The sequence below is a fragment of the Podarcis muralis genome, chromosome 2 (genome assembly GCF_964188315.1).
Source record: "Podarcis muralis chromosome 2, rPodMur119.hap1.1, whole genome shotgun sequence".
Taxonomy (NCBI): domain Eukaryota; kingdom Metazoa; phylum Chordata; class Lepidosauria; order Squamata; family Lacertidae; genus Podarcis; species Podarcis muralis.
In genome coordinates, this window is record NC_135656.1 from 27,135,669 (window position 1) to 27,153,731 (window position 18,063).

General features: G+C 45.1%; 1 protein-coding gene across 11 annotated transcripts in view; it reads right to left on the reverse strand.

Annotated features, from left to right (window-relative positions):
• Positions 1 to 18,063, reverse strand: part of SDK2 (sidekick cell adhesion molecule 2) — a 330,246-nt gene that overhangs the window by 142,937 nt on the left and 169,246 nt on the right. For 10 of the 11 annotated variants that reach the window (XM_077924059.1, XM_028713980.2, XM_028713965.2 and 7 more), the window contains exon 2: positions 5,316 to 5,475. In XM_077924059.1, the coding sequence (XP_077780185.1) occupies positions 5,316 to 5,475 (160 nt within the window). Of the gene's footprint in view, positions 1 to 5,315; positions 5,476 to 18,063 lie in introns of those variants that run through there. The other variant, XM_077924061.1, reaches the window with a different exon arrangement.

Genomic DNA, 18,063 nt, shown 5'->3' on the forward strand with positions numbered 1-18,063 from the left:
TGGCTTTGCTAGATCCCAGAAGAAGTGCCTACGCCAGACCTGCGGCGGCAATGTGAACATTTCCTTATACAACTGAAAGGAACTGGAATAAATATGTCCCCACAACTGTGGTTCCCAGAACCACAAGGGAGCGACTTTTGCAGCTACAGTTGTGCCACTGGATAAACCTTTCAATTAGCTTAATTTATGCTTGCAATTCTGAGTATGAAACAGCGACTGAAGTTAACTCTGGAGTGACCAGCTCCTGTGTATGACCTGATGCAAATGGAATACAGTGGTACCTTGGGTTACATACACTTCAGGTTACAGACTCCGCTAACCCAGAAATAGTACCTCGGGTTAAGAACTTTGCTTCAGGATGAGAACAGAAATTGTGCTCCGATGGTGCAGTGGCAGCAGGAGGCCCCATTAGCTAAAGTGGTGCTTCAGGTTAAGAACAGTTTCAGGTTAAGAACACACCTCCGGAACGAATTAAGTACTTAACCTGAGGTACCGCTGTATGGTTAACAGCAGATCATGATATGTTAGCCATGCAAATTATTTGTGAGGCTGGGAACAAGCAGGACGCTATTGAGATTGTGAGGCCGGGATAGTCGATGTGGTGCCAATGTGATGACTGACTACAAGTCCCATCATCCCATTTCACTATGCTGGCTGTGGCTGACCAGGGTTGGGTATACATACAGCCCCTGCAGGCTGGCGATACCTGGTCTAAGAGCTGCTCACCTTGGCAACAAATACTGGCTTTCCTACCCACAACCCAATTCGAAGTGGTTCCACATGACAGAAACACTCAGATCCTCAGCTCAGTTAAGACAGCTGTGTGATGCTGCATTGAAAAAGGAAGTTTTTCCTCTGTTCCTCTGAGGTAAGACTTGAAGCTGCTGTCCACAGCGTGTGATGTAGGCCTGGCACCGAAGGCAGCTTTTTTGAGCATCTGTCAGTGAAGGGACTGCACACTTGGCGACACTGCCTTTCTTCCTGGGGTCCTAGAGTGAGGAGGTGTTGCCATGGCAGCAAGATGCCTTCAAGTTTGATGCCTTTAAATGGGGAAATAGCTTGTCTCGGGCTGAATTATTGATTAAAATGGGGAGGATGACACACACATTCATACACAGAGGAGATGCAGAGAAGCATAGGCTTGATTTAAAGACAAGCCTCAAGTGGCTGTGACTCCATGACACTCGCTTTCTTTTCAAATTACCGGCAGGGCCCAAGTGCGAGCAAAAGAGATGGAAGGAAGCTTTTCATTATTATTATTATTATTTTTGTCAGTTTTCTGAGGCAGGATTGAGAGAGACTGCTGCAAACCAGGAGGCACAGAGTTACCAGCAAACGGAAGATAAACGATAGCAATCAGAATGGAGGGTAATTAACAAGCTATTTGAAGAAGGAACAACTCTACAAAAGCGTCAAAAGCAACTAGAGGTGCTTTTCATCTTCCGGGTGCTCAGACAAAACGGCAACAAATTAACAGAGAAGGACAAGTATTACACAAATTAATAAGCAGCGAAAGCCAGATTGACAATTGTTCTTCGGCACCTGGTATATCTGCTGTATATTTTGCCAATGCACAAGGTGGTATCTGCTTGAGAGACAGGCTAGCTCGGACACAAAGCTCAGCTATTATTATCAGTTTTAGGTCTCCCGTTTGAAAATGTAAACAAAGTAAGAATCCCAGAAGTATGGATATTCAAAGGACAATGTTAAGAAGTGATGGCAGCAGGAATATTGACAGCTAGAAATTGGAAAGAAGCAAAGGGTTTAAATGTAGGGAAATGGTGTAAGGTAATTTGGGTTGGGACATCACACTTTCTGAGAAACTATTGCAAAAACTCAGTGTGGCTAGAGGTGGGGAAAAAACATGAAAGACTTTTATACTAGCAACTTTCAGTCTCTCTCCACTTCAGTGCTTGTGTAAACTTTACTATTACTATTATTTTACATCAGAACTATGCCTTAAGGTTCAGTTTGTAATATTTTTTTCTTTTCAACTTTTTTTATATATAAAAAGATGCGATCTAGAATTAGTGCCCTGTAACCCAATGCTCATTGGTGTATTCTATTTCTATTACGCAAGGTTATCGTAAGATGGCTAAAGTCTAAAGCCCAGGAACTAACCACTGCCAGAAATGACCATCACAATTTACTTTTGCTGTCTCCTCCTCCTCTTCCCATGAGCTTTTCTGCCACTAGATAATCAGGTGCAACTCAGTCTATGAACAGTTCAATGTGCGCTCAGGTTGAGAAACTCAAAATGGAAGCATCAGGAAGGGGAGCTTTGGGTTGGTGGCATCAACTTCCTGCATCCCTGCAGGATGCTGCCAGGAAGCTCCCCCAATCTCTCCACTGCCCCTCCTCATCCCCGCCCCAGCAGCTGCAGCACTGCAGCTGCATATAACATGGGCCTGCAACATGAATTAGTCTGCAACCCTATGCACACTTAGATGAGAGAAAAATCCCATTGGACACAATGGAACTTACCTCCGACTACAGATTTGCCCTGTTACAGTCTCAGAAGTCAATGAGAAGCAAAGTTCTGTTCTACTGGGCTCTTTAGTAGTCAACAAATGTGCGTCAGGTACTATAGATGGCTCTGAACTCAGAAAAGTGAAGAGCTTATGTCAGGGAACTGCCATCAAAACAGGGGCGGGAAACAGAGGGGCAGTTGTGTTACAGGGAGCCTCTGGAAATCTTGCGAAGCAGTTCTTCTTCCGGTGATGAGGAAAGCCCCACCTCCAGTGGGGAAGAGGTGAAAGGACCAGAGGATGCTGGTAGGAGCCTCAACACCGCTCCTGGCAAAGCCGGCCAGGAGGGAAGCACGCCCCTTCCGTCGCCCACCCTGCGCAGAAGTCTAAAGCCCAAAGAGGGAAGGAAAAGGCTGGGCGTAACGAGACTTTTATGCTGGGGGAGGTCCAGGAAACAAGCACTCCCAGATTCTGCTAGCGATTGAGGCAGACATGAATTTTGGGGTTCTGCACTGTAAATAGTTTTGCACCTAAATAAAACCTGAAAAAGACAGGTGGGAGTCCTGCCTGGTTACTCGTGAGCAACCACCTTTGCCATCTGACAGCTTAGCAAGTTATCTGGTTTTATCCAAGCATGAATTGTATACAAGAAAAAGGGGGGGGGGAATATATATACATTGTGGAAAGGCTAACACTTCCAAATGGCTGGTACGCACACACCTCATCCCCATTTTTCTCTCACTGAGAACTTTATCTGTCTGGCTTAACCATGAGAAGGGCTGAAGGGGAGATGTGATCAATGTATATAAATATTTGAACACGGGTAAGCCACAGCTTCGTAGCACGCTGTTCAATCTTGCAGTCAGAGGGCTAACATGTTCCCGTACCTGGGAGAAGTAATTGGACAAGCTTAAAATAAGTGCATTTCCTAGCTGTGACAGTAATTAAAACACAGGAATTGCTCACCAGAGGAGGCTGGGAAGAGCTCCCAAATCACTTGAAGTCTTTAAATCAAGAGAGGATGTCTTCCTATTAGGGGTGGATTAATTCGGCTAGGGTGAGTCTCATATCTGAAGCTTGCAGGACATCATGTCAGCAAGGATTTTTTTTTTTATAGGTCTTCCTGAAACTGAGGGATATGAAAGCCAGGAAATTAGTTATATGGCCAACGAGGCCATACTCTAGGGAAGCGAATTTTACATTGATCGGCACTTAGTAGTTTGCAGCGATGCACCAACCCCCTCCGCTTTGGAGCGTTCCGTAGGAACTCTCAAAATGCCCAAATGCAAGAAACATTCCGGCCACTAAGAAGGCAGAAGGCTGGAACTGATAGGCCTCTGGTCTCATCTTATAAGAGTCTTCTTATGTTCTTTGTTTCCCTGGTGAATAGGGGCAGGGCAATAGCAGGGTGAACTGGGTAGCGTGTTGGAACCCCTTTGACATCTGACCCAGTTCAAGGGGGTTTGGAACTGGCTCACCAAGGGGCCAGATGTTTCAAGCAGAGGGAGCCCATCTTTTGAATTCTCTCCATTTATTTATTTCATTTAAAAAATCACACTGCTTTATTATTATTACGGTGCTTTAAAAAACCTCAATTTACAAAAAAGATAGAACAAGAAAATCAAGAAAAAACTTGCTCTGGTTGGTGGATCTTGGGAGTTCTAGTACAAACAAAAGTAGATTCCGCAAATGTGTATTGTGCCGACTCCTGATCTAAGCAGCAAGTTTCCATCTTGGACAGAGGCAGAATTTAGGGCGCTAGTTTGCAAATCAGTAATAAGAAAGGAGACACTAGAGATAAGGAATCTACTTTGGCCAGTGGGGCAAACCTGGCCCAATAAACATGATGTCGCAACTGCTACATCTGCTTGCTTCTTCGAGGGTGTTTGTTTCAAATTATTTGGGAACAGCCAGCCCTGCGGGGAAAGGGTTGCTTGACTGACAACTGGTGCACAAATTCTCTTCAGTTTTGTCTTTTTAAGGAGAGGTTAGATAAGGACGAAATATAGTTTCCCTGAAAACGTTCCTTCCGTTTTGGCTTTAAGGATTCATGAGCTGGGGGATCCACCACACTCTGCTTAGAGTTAACTGACTGCTTAAGTCCACACTTTAGCGACTTTCCCCCCAGGGAAAACAATTCTTTAGCACTCAACCAAAGCAAACAGTTCAGGTTTCCCCTGGATAGCCATTTGTTCCTATCTGTTGGCAAAGAGTGGGTTTTCCCTTGGAAAGGATGAAGGCAAAGGCCTGGGTCAAGTAGAAAACCACTAGGACCTATCCTTGCAGCGGTTCTCAACCTGTGGGTCCCCAGATGTTGTTGGACTACAACTCCCATCATCCCTGAGCTCTGGCCTTGCTACCTAGGGGTGATGGGAGTTGTAGTTCAACAACATCTGGGGACCCACAGGCTGAGAAAGGCTACTTTATAGACACAGCACTGGTGGAAGTGTGGACAAGCCCTGCCTCACGGCGCTCCTGTTTGCTCTGGACACTGTCACCCCCCCCTCCACCTTTCTAGCTTTCCCAGACTTCATAGAAAATCTCACACTTCTAGAGTTTCGTGTGTGACCTTTTGCATGCGTCAAACAACTGAACGCTCTCCACCCTCCTCCCCAAAGCCACTATTATTATTTTTAGCTGCTATAAAAGAAAATAAATTGATTAAAGACCTGGAATAGTTCCTGTGCACCAGCTGGAAGCTGCAGATGACACATGCCCCAGGGGCTTTTGCTACCATGGGGATAATGACAGGAAGCAGCCTGCAGGGACAAGGCTCCAGGTGGAGGGAGGAACTGCTCGCTGCCACTTCACAGAGCCCCGAAGAGTGAAAGGCCACCTGCGACGTACCTGTATTCTAGAGAGAATTTGGTCAGCTCCCTGTTGTCGTGCAGCCATTTGAACTCCAGAGGCCAGCTGCCTTCTGCCATGCAGGTCAGGACCAAGCGGTTTCCCTCCAGGTGAACCTGTGTACGCACTGGTTCCGTCTTGAAATAGGGAGAAACATCATCTGCAAAGGACACAGAAGAGGGGAAGGAGAGAGGGTCAAGCTGTATGTTCTTTCTAAGCATCCTGCCAAATTAAGAGCCCAAGCCAGCCAAAGGGCTTGTTCGTCCAGTATCTTCTCTGTGATACTGGGTCCTTCTGAGCTACATAAATGAATGGAAAGCAGTAGAGAAGCCTTCACGAACCTGGTGCTTTCCAGGGAGTTGTTTTGTACTGCAAATCTCAGGGATGTACTGTGCCACCCAGGGATGATAGGTTCCATGGTACAAAATATGGAGGGGGGAACGGGACGACACCAGGCTAGTTAAGGCTGCTACAGGGCAATTCTGGGTGTATCTATCCTTTATTGTGCCATTCCCTGTCTCCTATTTCACGGCAGAAATTTAGAGAAATATCAAACTTGATATCAGGTCTCTGGATCATCCTATATAAATGGTTTCTATTGCTCTGACTGGGTGAGCAAAAACCAATAAGCAAAAAGGTTATAAATTAAGCATGGCAGTGCAGTTCTCTTAACCAGAACCCCTGTAAGTTTTTCATCACCATTCCCCCCCAACTGTATTTGGACAGCATTGTCTGTACGGGCTCACCCACCCTTCTCTTTGTTTTGCAATAAGGTAAAGGTACAGGACCCCTGGACAGTTAAATCCAGTGAAGGGAGACTATGGGGTTGCGGTGCTCATCTCGCTTTCAGGCCGAGGGAGCCAACTTTCCGGGTCATGTGGCCAGCATTACTAAACCGCTTCTGGCGCAACGGAACACCATGACGGAAGTCAGAACGCACAGAAACGCCATTTACCTTCCTGCCACAGCAGTACCTATTTATCTATTTGCACTGGTGTGCTTTCAAACTGCTTGGTTGGCAGGAGCTGGGACAGAGCAATGGGAGCTCAATCAGCTGCGGGGATTCGAACCACCAACCTTCCGATCGGCAAGCCCAAGAGGCTCAGTGGTTTAGACCACAGCGCCACCTATGTGTCTTGCAGTGTCTTCTGCTTGTCCCATGATTTTAGGCATGGGTCCAAGAGTTTTTGTTTTTGTTTTCCCTTTCGTCACACCACTTCCCCTGGGAGAACCCGTGGTTTAGTGCTGAATCCCGATGGACATTGGTTTCAATTCAGCAGTAAACCGTGGGTTTTCCCAGGGGAAGTGGCAAGACAAAAGGAAATCCTCCCAGGCCCATGCCTTGGGGGACAAACAGATGTGTGACTGAGTCCTAAGTGTAGCTGCTGGCACTGACCCTCTTGGGTCATAGATATACTATAAGATTTCCAGGGTAGTGAATACAGAATGGCATGCAACATTAAAAAAAATCCTAATGTGGGCAGGTCCACACTAGGGGACACATAGAAGATTCATAAACATGATTTACTGAGGCCAGTAGCTGGGGAGGAATGTGGAGTCAGACCATAAAAACAAGAGGAGCTGAAATCAGTGCAGAGTCAAGATCGCTCCAAAGCCACCCCTTATGGACTTTTTGCACGAAAAGAAAAATGAGCTCTCGATATCTAGGTTTGAAGACTGAAAAAAAGGTTGGCTTATTATTAGCAGTACTATATTGGTATTATTTCAATTTATATACTGCCCTTTATCTGAAGATCCCAGGGCAGTGCACAACATTAAAAACACATTGTGGAACATCAATGATAAAAACATAATGGAAGGAAGCCTAATACAGTGGTACCTTGGTTTATGAACTTAATCCGTTCCGGAAGTCCATTCTTAAACCAAAGCATTCTTAAACCAAGGTGTGCTTTCCCATAGCAGCAGGGGACTCAATTTACAAATGGAACACACTCAACAGGAAGAGAAACATGTTCTTATTCCAAGGCAAACTTCACAAACCAAAACACCTACTTCCGGGTTTGCAGTGTTTTAATCCAAGTTGTTCATAAACGAAGCTGTTCTTAAACCAAGGTACCACTGTAGTAAAATGATCATCATCATAACAGTCCACCTCCCCACACTTTCACAGGCCAGAGATGGATAGCTTATGGAAAGCAGAAGAATGGGATGTTATGGAAGTAAGAGCTTTGCATAAGTTTTTACAGCTGATAGATGGAGAATTGGAAGTCTTTCCTTTTTTAAATTTTCTCTATTGGTTTTCTTGCTTTTTTAAAAAAATGCTTGATATTTGATGTTGACTCCTGTAAATTCTCTCTCTCTCTCTCTTTCAAGCTTTAATAAAAATAGTTTCTTTGTTTTGTTTTTTAAGAAAGTATCACTCCGAAATCAAGCAACTTTAGCCTCAAAGTCTGTAGCCAGTTGGTCCAGAGGTCTCTTGCCCACACTGGGGATGAGGAACTGGAGATGCTTGCAGAAAAACCAAACAAAGCAAACACCAACTGGGTAGTAAGATGGGTTGGGGTAATTGAACAATGCTGAATACCGCCCTCATTTGAGTCCAGCTGCCCCCTCTGTTCCTACATACATCTACTGTATTTCTTACTAGCTTTTTTTTATATATATAAGAAAGATATTTATTAAGATTTTCAAAATATTACAAAATGAAAAAAGAAAAAAGAAAAATACAAAATAAAAATAGTTAAAAACAATTCCATCTTTCCATTACTTATCTTTCATTTGCTTGTTTCCCAGACCTCCTCACACCTCCCTGTATTTCTTACTAGCTTTTGCACTTGATTTCAGATTCCCAAGAGCTCGGAACTAGGGTTTCTATGAACACAATACCTACAGAAAGAGCACCATTTGGATTGTCACAAGTTTCACTTCCTGCCAGCAGAGGGAGCAAAGACAACCGATAACTTTGTCCCCAACTTGCCATGAAAAGTGCTGCCACTTTTTTTTTGGGGGGGGGGGGGCGACTGCGAAGTTCAGACACATTAATTCATTCACGTGCATGCAGACTTTTAAAAGCCGTATTTACTAGCATCGAATAAAAGGTAGAATGCCAAAACCACTATCTGGCCGCGGTGGCAAATCTCCAGCTGTAGGAGGAAGGGAAAACACATCCCTTTACCTACAGAGCAGGGAAGAGATACAGATAAAGAAAAAGATTGGTGGAGGGAGACGAAAAGCCAGTCCAGGAATTAGGACAGGAAGGCAGCCAGCTGGGGAGGTGGTTGCGGGAAGTAGGATGGTTACTTTTGCCCAAGAGGAGGGGACATTTATTCAAATGTATGGAGGGTTTTAAAATGTCTGATAAACCATTGGATGGGAGGGTTGAAGCTCAGGGGTGAATAATGAGTGTTGTATGCAGATGGCATCAGGTTCAACCCCTGACATCTCCAGGTAAGGCTGAGAAGAGATGCCCTGTCTGAAATCCTGGAAAATGGCTGCAAGTCAATGTAGACCAGGAATAGCCAAAGTGGTGGCCCTCCAGTAGTTGCTGGACTCCATTTCCCATCATCCATTGGTGGGCTGAGGCTGATGGGAATTGGAGTCCAGCCACATGCAGCTGGCACCACGTTAGCTACTTCTGGTGTAGATAATACTGGGGGAAACTGGGACGCCATATTCCAGGGGCACACTCCTGCGTGAGTCACGTGACCTGTGTGAGATTGCAGCCCTCCAAAAAGCGCTTTCCCCCCCGGGGTGAGATTGTGGTGTGAGATTCATGGCACCCAAAAATGGCCACCGTGCTCTCGCAGGAAAATACAGGATGCCCTGGTTTTCCCGGGACAGTTGAGGGGTATGAGATGGCGCAGTAGTCGTGACTCTGTATAAATCAACCTCCTATCTGTCTTCTTGTTGTCTGGAAGCAGTTTTTCCTCTCTTACTCCCCTTCTCACTTCCTGTTATTCACCTCTGCCATTATTAGCTTTGTGCCCATAATCTACCAGGCATTGCCCCAAACCTACATTTCCTCTCAATAAATGCTTCACAGAAATGCTTTCCTCTCTCCCCCTGGCAAGCACGTTGTATCCTTCTCTCCACCAAAATAGCTGAGAACGGAGGAGCAGCCTAACCAGAAAAGCCGTCCTCTATTTTTAGCACACATTTTAGGGCCTGGGAATGCGAAAGTGAGCTGGCGACTCCTTGGTTTGTGGTCTGGGCGATGCAGTAATGGGCTGGGTGCCTTTTATTATTTTGTCTAGTTGGCTCGGCAGCACAAACCATATTGCGTTAAATACAGTAGTTAGCAAGCAGCTGACTCTCCCTGATGGTTTTCGGAAGGAATTTCAAGCCAACCATTCCTGTGAATGTAAGCAGCTGTGGACAAAGAAGCTCTGAATACAAGATGGACACAGCCAAGAAATGGAACTATTAGTAACAGAGAATGAAGCAGCCTTATTCAGAGCCACGCCGTTGGTCCATCTAGGTCAATACTGTCTGGACTGACTGGCAGCCGCTCTCCATGGTTTCAGGCAGGGACCTCTCCCAGCTCTACCTGGAGATGCTGGAGACTGAACCAGGTACCATCTTTCATGCAAAGCCAGTGCTCCAACATTGAGCTACAACCCTTCCCCTATTGCACAAGCTGTTATGCTTCACAATGTTTTGCAAGAGTGCAGGGGGCACAGTTCCAAAGAGCAATGGCAGCAAAGTGAAACATGCCAGCAGTGGGAGGAACACGAATGTGCCACCCCAAATTTTGGCAAGGAGTAAAGCTATGGTTTTCCCAGTAGTGATGTATGGAAGTGAGAGCTGGACCATAAAGAAGGCTGATCGCCGAAGAATTGATGCTTTTGAATTATGGTGCTGGAGAAGATGCTTGAGAGTCCCATGGACTGCAAGAAGATCAAACCTCTCCATTCTGAAGGAAATCAGCCCTGAGTTCTCACTGGAAGGACAGATCGTGAAGCTGAGGCTCCAATACTTTGGCCACCTCATGAGAAGAGAAGACTCCCTGGAAAAGACCCTGATGCTGGGAAAGATGGAGGGCACAAGGAAAAGGGGACGACAGAGGACGAGATGGTTGGACAGTGTTCTTGAAGCTACCAGCTACATGCAGGAGGCAGAGGAAGACAGGAGTGCCTGGCGTGCCCTGGTCCGTGGGGTCATGAAGAGTCGGACACGACTAAACGACTAAACAACAAATATTTCCCCAATCTCGATTAATAAGTCCTTGAAAGCTACCAGTGCACAATATTTTGAAAACTCCACCTGTTGGCTTTGTAACCCACTTTCATCCTCTTCCACACAATGCATTTCCCTTGCCTGATCACCTAGAGATGGTTCTATTCACCACAGGCAACCAGACACGTTGCTATCTACACCCAGAAGCGTCCCCTCTCACTGCTCCGCTGCCCCCAAACGGTTTCATATGAATGCATGTTTTTAAATACTGTATATTCCTAAGATTTTTGCTAAACCAAAATATCCAATTCCTTTGCCAGGTTCCATGTTGGAAACTGAAGATTCTGCACATGCAGATAACGAAATGTCACAAATGTACATATTTTTCGGAACTTACTGGTATTTACATGCATTGCAACAACCTGATAAGCAAACTAGGTTAATATTGTCAGGGCCAATGTAGATAACAAGGAGTATATTAATACTTTTTTGTTTGTTTGTTTCAAAAATGCCACCAATAACATAGGGCTCACTCAGCCTTTTTGTGCCATATTTCTAGGTACAAGTCTGGGCTTTAAAGCCTAATGTCCAAGTGTGTGTGTTTTTTTACCCAAGCACTTTCTCCAGGAAAACCAGAGTTTTGCTGCTGAACCGGAGTAAAAGGCAATCGGGTTTTCTGTGGACTGCTGTTTGCTCTGCTTGACCAGTAAACCGTGGGGGGTTTTTTTTTTGGGGGGGGGGACAAAACAAACACCAACACCACAACCTCTCTTGGGCAAAGAGGTTTAAAACGCAGGCCTGTGCTTGGTACAGCAGAAAAGGTACAGCAGAAAAAGGAAGGCTGAATGAGTCCACAGTTACTCATTCATTTCATGGGGGAGAGGGGAGAACACAAGGGCACCTAATCATGGACTCAGGTTAAGACAAGAAGCTGCACTCCAACCCTTCAGAGGTGGACCAGCCTCAGATTAGTCAAGAACAGTTTACCACAAGCAAACTGAGACCCTGTCCCCAATCCCCCCAAGACCAAAGAACATGCCAGTGACTGTGTGACCTGTTCCTCATGCTATATTCCCTTTGGATTCCTTATGTATGAAGGGAATGGAGATTATTTTGAGGCTGTGCAGAGTTGCACACCCATGAACCCGGGAGCTGAATTCACATTTCCCAAGCTGACCCGGCCTTGCTCCTTTCCACACCTGGCATTCTGTGCCATATTGTCCACAGTGACACAGTTCTGACCGCTCTGCCGTCCCTGCTCCTACCTGAGCCATTTAGTAACCATATCAACAAGAGCTTAAAGTCCATCTAGGATTTCTCTAAGCTGCTTTAGCTTCCTTTATTCCCAGCTGGCTTCTTAGCATTTTAAACACCATGCTGGGCTTTTAAGATAGAGGGCGGAACGGGGTTGGGGGGAGTCTGAGGAAGAGGGGAAACAAGAAAGCAAAAGTCTGCCATTTTATTTGCGGTGTAAAACTGAAAGCTGAAGTGCACAGCTTCATTTTCTGTTTAACAAATGGAATTCTTTTTTACTTCAAAAGCACATTCATATTTCCCAACAGCTTTCAAGTGTACTTTGAATCACATTTATTTTTTTCACATACAAAAAAGAAAAGAGAAAGAGAAAGAGAAGGGAGGAAAAAAATCCAAACACCCTCCTCAGCTTTAGTTCCTGGTATCAATTTGTTATAAAACAATAACATTCCAGGACCTGTATGATTAAATTCCTCTTTTCATGTGGGACCAATTCAAAAATGGAGGGGGGTGGAGTGGAGAGCCACTTCAACCAACAAACAGCACACACACATGCAGAAAGCACAATGTTAAAAGGGTTTAAGCTTTTCAGGCCCCCACGCAGGGCAATCTGCTGTGAGGTATGCATTTATATTTTATTGCTTCTCTTGTCCTCTGGGGCTTTTTGGGAGCTGAACAAACTAAAGAGTGTCAACTTCAAGGCAGTAAAACGCTTGAAGTGCACACTTTACTCCAAAGGTATCGCAGTTTCATGCAAGGGTTAGGGATCTGACAATCTTCTGAAAACAAAATAGAGCCAGAGTAATCTTCATTTGCCGATACGTTGCTAGGCTCCTGCAGAAGGAAGTATTCTAAGGGGAAGTACAAGGAGAATTTACAGAGAAGTCTCTTATAATTTCATACCACAATATGAATTGAGGCTACATAAATGCTGGACTTTTGTGCTGAATTGTCCTTGGCACACCTTGTCAACTCACCTAATAGTGTTGGCAAGTTATGGGGCTAACAACCATGAAGTTCTTACAACCCACCATTTTGTTAACGGCTATAGAGCTTCTTTTCTTGTTCCATTTTCCTGTTCCTTTACGTGACCCACAGAAAACCAGCATTCAAAGCTCCCACAATTTCATCACCGTGCCAGGAGAAAAGGTTTTTTTGATGGTCATCAAATTATTTTAAAACACAGAAGCTGGCATATGCATGTGAGAACTCTCCCTGTCAGAGGCCCCGTCTAAACGCTGTGTCGCAAACATAAAAGACAAAATTTTGTGTGACTTATTTCGTCATCGCTGATCAAGTAGTCACCTTCTAAACATCTGTTTCCATGCGATTTAGACAAAAGGTTATTAAAACGGTTAAAAACAAAAACAGCAAATCCATTTAAAACAAAACGAAAACCCTAACCAAGCAGGCACTAGTGGCAAAGACTCGTTTATCCAGCTGAGAAAGTCTGTCAGAACAAAAAAATGTATTCTATTGTTTCCAGAAAGTGCTGGTAGTGGGTTCCTGTTTTATCTTCACAGGCATGCCACAGAGCAGAGTCAGCCACGCTAAAAGCCCTGCTCTGAATTACTGTGGAGCAGCCTTCTAAGTCTTTGGAACTTGAAGGAGAAACTTTCCCACAAACCACAGGAATCTACTGGGTTCATAAGGGATAAGAAGGTCTCTCAAGTGACCTGGCCCTGAGCTCCATAGGGCCTTGTTTGTTAGTACCAACACCTTGAACTTGGCCTTGTATCAATTGGCAGTCAGTGCAGCTCCTGCAAGCAAGGTGTTCTTTGTTGGCGGTAGCTGGCCCCCACAGGTGACCTAACCAGTGGTGTAGAGTTGGGGGGGCACAGGTTGCCACAGGCTCAAAATTGTTAGGGGTGCAAAATTTCAACACCTAGTGCTGCCTCAATACAGCTGCAGGCTTCCGTCTCTGGGCTCCATTGAAAACAGCTTCTCCATGCAACCCAGAAAGTGACCCCCCCTTTCCCTCAGAACCCCCAAAGTGGAATTGCTCACTGGATCAACATTTTCATCAACCTCGTTTCTGGTCATTCACCACTAATTAAGGCTGTTACGTACTAAGCTTGGATCCTAGAACAATAGGCAAGTAGGATCCTAGAATGCAGCAACTGTTTGGCTTGCAAGAAAAGACCAATCAGGCTCCAGGAGGAAGTTAATCAGCCTATTAGGCTGGTAGGATTGTAGAATGCAACAACCGATTGGCCTGCAGGAAAAGACCAATCAGGCTCCAGGAGGGAAGCAGAATCAGCCAATCAGACGGGACTCATTGTGTAAATAATGTATATAAAAGCCTGAGGTTTGCGGGGCAATTCAATCACTGTTTTACAAGCTGCAATAAAGAGCATGAAATCACTACAGGACTCCGAGTATATTTCAAAGGCCCTATTGGTGTGTATGCGAAATTAGGGTTATTTGCTAGCCTAATTCCACCTAAGCTTGCCAGAGTTCTTGTTCGAATCTTGGGAAATTCCTGATGTCCAGGAGGAAAGAAACCCAGTTGCCACAGCCCAGCTCAGCTGAAAGGAACATGAGATGTAGCTTCTGTTATGGGAACAGCACAACGCGCATTATCAGCAAGCACAAATGTACTGGAAAGTGCTGCAAGCCACCACCACATGAAACAGAAGCCAATTAAATTGTTTGTGCAGGTTAACCTAACTGAACCTGTGAATAATATTGAAATTTGTGATCTTCGCCAACTAAATGAAGTCAAAGCTCTTGCAGACATTCCAATTAAGCCTCATTGCCTATGGAGCTGCACTGATACAAATAAATCTAATGTAAATGACCAGTCAGGGGAGTCGCATCCTTTTTGCCCTCCCTGGCTTGCAGGCAGGAGGGTGATTAAAAGAGGCCAGAAAGCAAGGACTGCAGGAAAAAGATACCATAGATTGCTTTTTAGAAAAGAAAGGAGCCCCAGCAAGGGAGAAGTCTATATGGGGAAGATCTACAGTAGAGGTTTTTTTTCCTGCCTTAAACTTTCTAGTTTTATCACAGCAGAAAAACCACAGAAGAACCAAGGAAAATAATTAAAGGCATTTTTTTGACTCTTTCCAGTCACTCATGCAGCAGCACAAGCTTTTGATCTCTGTCACATTCTGTCCGACTGCCGTCCCTTGTGGCTTGAAAATTCACCCACTAAACACGTCTTTTATCCGCTTCAGACTCCAAAGATTCAGCCTCAAAATGGTCCCCACGATGGCAGCGCTGAACTGCATTTCCTCCTCTCCCTTTTCTTTCTCCATTTTTAATGGACGGATTGGGAGGGGGACGGGACAAAGAGAGGATATCTGCCGCCCCCTTTAACTCTTTGTTCCCTGAACAAAGTCGGCCACTTTAGACTGAGAAAACTTCTGAAGTCTTAAGAAGGCCGGAAGAAAGGACAAGTGATGCCAATCAGGACAAAGGTCTTCTGTGTGAGCCGCCCCCATCTTGATGCATTCCTGCAGTGGAAATGAACATAATGGAGAGACCTATTGTCCGTTCATATTGCTCCCTTGGCTAAAGAAGCACGGGATGATGATAATGCTGTCAAAACTGAAAAGAGGTCATTTCCCACCAGCCACCAGTCTAGCCTGGCCCATGAATTAGCCCCTTTTCTGCAGAGGCATTTTGGTGAATGCAAGCCTCAAGAAAAGGATCGCTCCCTCTTTGCTCAAGACATACACAGCTGCCTCTAGGCTCTAGTTCCTTTTCCAAAATGGTAGCTACAAGAAGACGGGGGAAGAGAAGCTGGTTGAGTAGACAATGCAGCTGATGCCTAACTGGAAATGGAACAGACTTCTCTCTCCTTAGGGCTTATGCACACTGACCCTTCCTACACATTTTTCCAGTCATGGTCCACAAACCTGTTCTTTAAATCTCGATCAGACCAAATGGCAAACTGCAAAAAACATTTGTTCCAACTGAGCACCAAGGAGAGGGTTTTCGCGGGGAAAGCTCTGGTGCAAAGCCAAAAACACACTTGGACACTGAGCTTTTAAGTGCAGACTTGTGACTAGAAAGAGCACTAAGTGTGGCTGAGACCTTAATCTAAGTTTTGAGACTATCACCTCGGGAAGAGTGAGGGTAAGGAAGGAAGTCCACCCACTGGCCTGTTCATGGGAGAGTAGCAGCAGCAATCGCTGTCAGCACATGCAGGGAGCATAGCCTGTGCGCATGCAGGGAGCATAGCCAGGAGGGCAACAGCGGTGGCCTGGGATTACACCTGGCACTTGCTCCCTTTCAGGAGGAAGGCATAGTTGGGAGGAATCTTAAGCTGCCACCGATTGTAAGGGACAGTGCCAGTTCAGGAGGTACTTCAAGGCTTGATCCTATCAGTTCCTTTACTGAGAAAGTGACATTAATTTGGCTGTGTGTAAGTAAGGTTTTGCAGTCTATAAACACCAGTGACCGACTTGGTAGACCTAAATATGTTACTAAGTACTCATCCTCCCACAACTCAAAAACTGAAAATCTGCATCATTATTCCACTGTACGTAGTCTTTATACTGCACTGAGAAAGAATTTGATTCATCTTTTTTCTCTTTATTTCTCTCTGCCTCATTCTGCTACACATACACACCAACTACAGAGAGATCGTTGTTGTTTTTTATATACCACCAGTTCAATGACTTAGCAGTGTACAAGGAGGTGGGGGTGGGAAGCACTCTATGCAGACACCACCATAAAATATCACAATAAAATCAGTATACAACTTCCCAAAACTAATAAAAAGAGGCAACAAAATCAGCCTTCACCATATCGCAGGCTGCTAAAAAATCAAGTCTGTATTAAAAGGTCTTGTATTGCCTCTGACATTCTGCAGCTCCAACTAGCCTCCAAGGAGAATGGAGTTCCATAAGCTGAGATTGCCTCCTTGCCTGCCCTTGATGTTCTGACTTTGGCACACAGAAGATTCCTCCAGGAGGGTATCTCCAGCTGATCTGAAGGGCCGTGGCAGAACAAGCAAGAAGAGGCAGCCTTCAGGATAGACAGGGCTGTGACTTGTGTGGCAGGGCAAGCTGCCTATCACTGTCATTATCAGCAATTGGCTGGGAGGTGACAGCAGTCTTGGAGCAACACAAAAACCAGTAAAGTAGAAGTGACATCACTTGCAGGCACTTCCTTGTTGGAAAGAGGCACAGGATACCATTCAGGGATGGAGTAGAAGAAAGTGAAAGAAAGAGAAAGGAATCTAGGCAAAACCATTGTCAACACCAAATTTGGTTACTTTTTGTTGGGGAGGGGAATGCAAAGAGAACAGGAAGGCCTCCTTGAAGATTCAAGGGCTCCTTAGTAATTTCCAGTTATAGTTCTCCTGCTTAGAAAGGTTTTCAGCTTGACTTTCACTTCACACAGTCTCAAGCATCCATCTCCAAACTTATGTCTCCAGGTATTGCTGGGCTACAGTCCCAATCATCCTTGACCATTGGCTATGGTGGCTGGCTGGGGAGACGATGGAGGCTGTAGTCCAACAACAAAGGAGGAGTCAAACTTGGGGAAGGTTGCTCTAAAGGCAGCCATTTCATCTACTCTGTACCCATGTAGACCATCAAGCTAACATGGCAAGAGCTCTTTCTCATCCCAGAGCAGCTCAATCATCTGCATCACCCTGCCAAGTGGTAAGAAACTTCACCCTCCACATTAAGAGCTTATCCAGACTTCCATTTGCCCTGCCACTTTCCCCTGGGAAAACTCAATCTTTACTGCTGAATCAGAGCAAACGTCCATTGGGTTTTCCATGGATTGACGTTTGCTCCGATTCAGCACTAAAGAGCGGGTTTTCCCGGGGAAAATGGCGAGGAAAATGGAAAACCCGCTCGGACCTGTGCTTTCTAGGTACAGAAAAAACAGAAGTGTGGATGAACTCTAAATGCAGATGTGTGGTAGAACCTGGGTTTCTTAAAGGAAAACTTTTAAGAGCTTTCCCAAGATCATCATTTCACCAAACGCAACAGCATGCAATTCAAGGCAAAGTTTTCAAATATATACTCCCAATTCCTTCCCCCCAAAATTTGCAAATTCTGAAAGTTTGGGGCATGTGAAGGACGTTTTGCACATCTCACAGAATCAGTATGTCTCATTTATTGTGCACATCATTCTGAAGGGGGTACTTCTGTGTCAGGTTTCCCAAGCACTTCAAAGCAAGCATTTAGTGATGGGGGAAATACATGACTTTCCTGAGACAGCAATCACAAAGCAATGCATGTGCTATGTGGAACAGTTGTGGGGATGTCCCTGTTGGGTATTGTTTGTGGTGCAATTAGTGATGAAAACAACTCCTCCCATTCCACAGAGAGCTACCTTACAGGAATCGCTAGGGACATGCCAAAGAGAGTTGCCTGTGCTATGAACATTTGAGCAG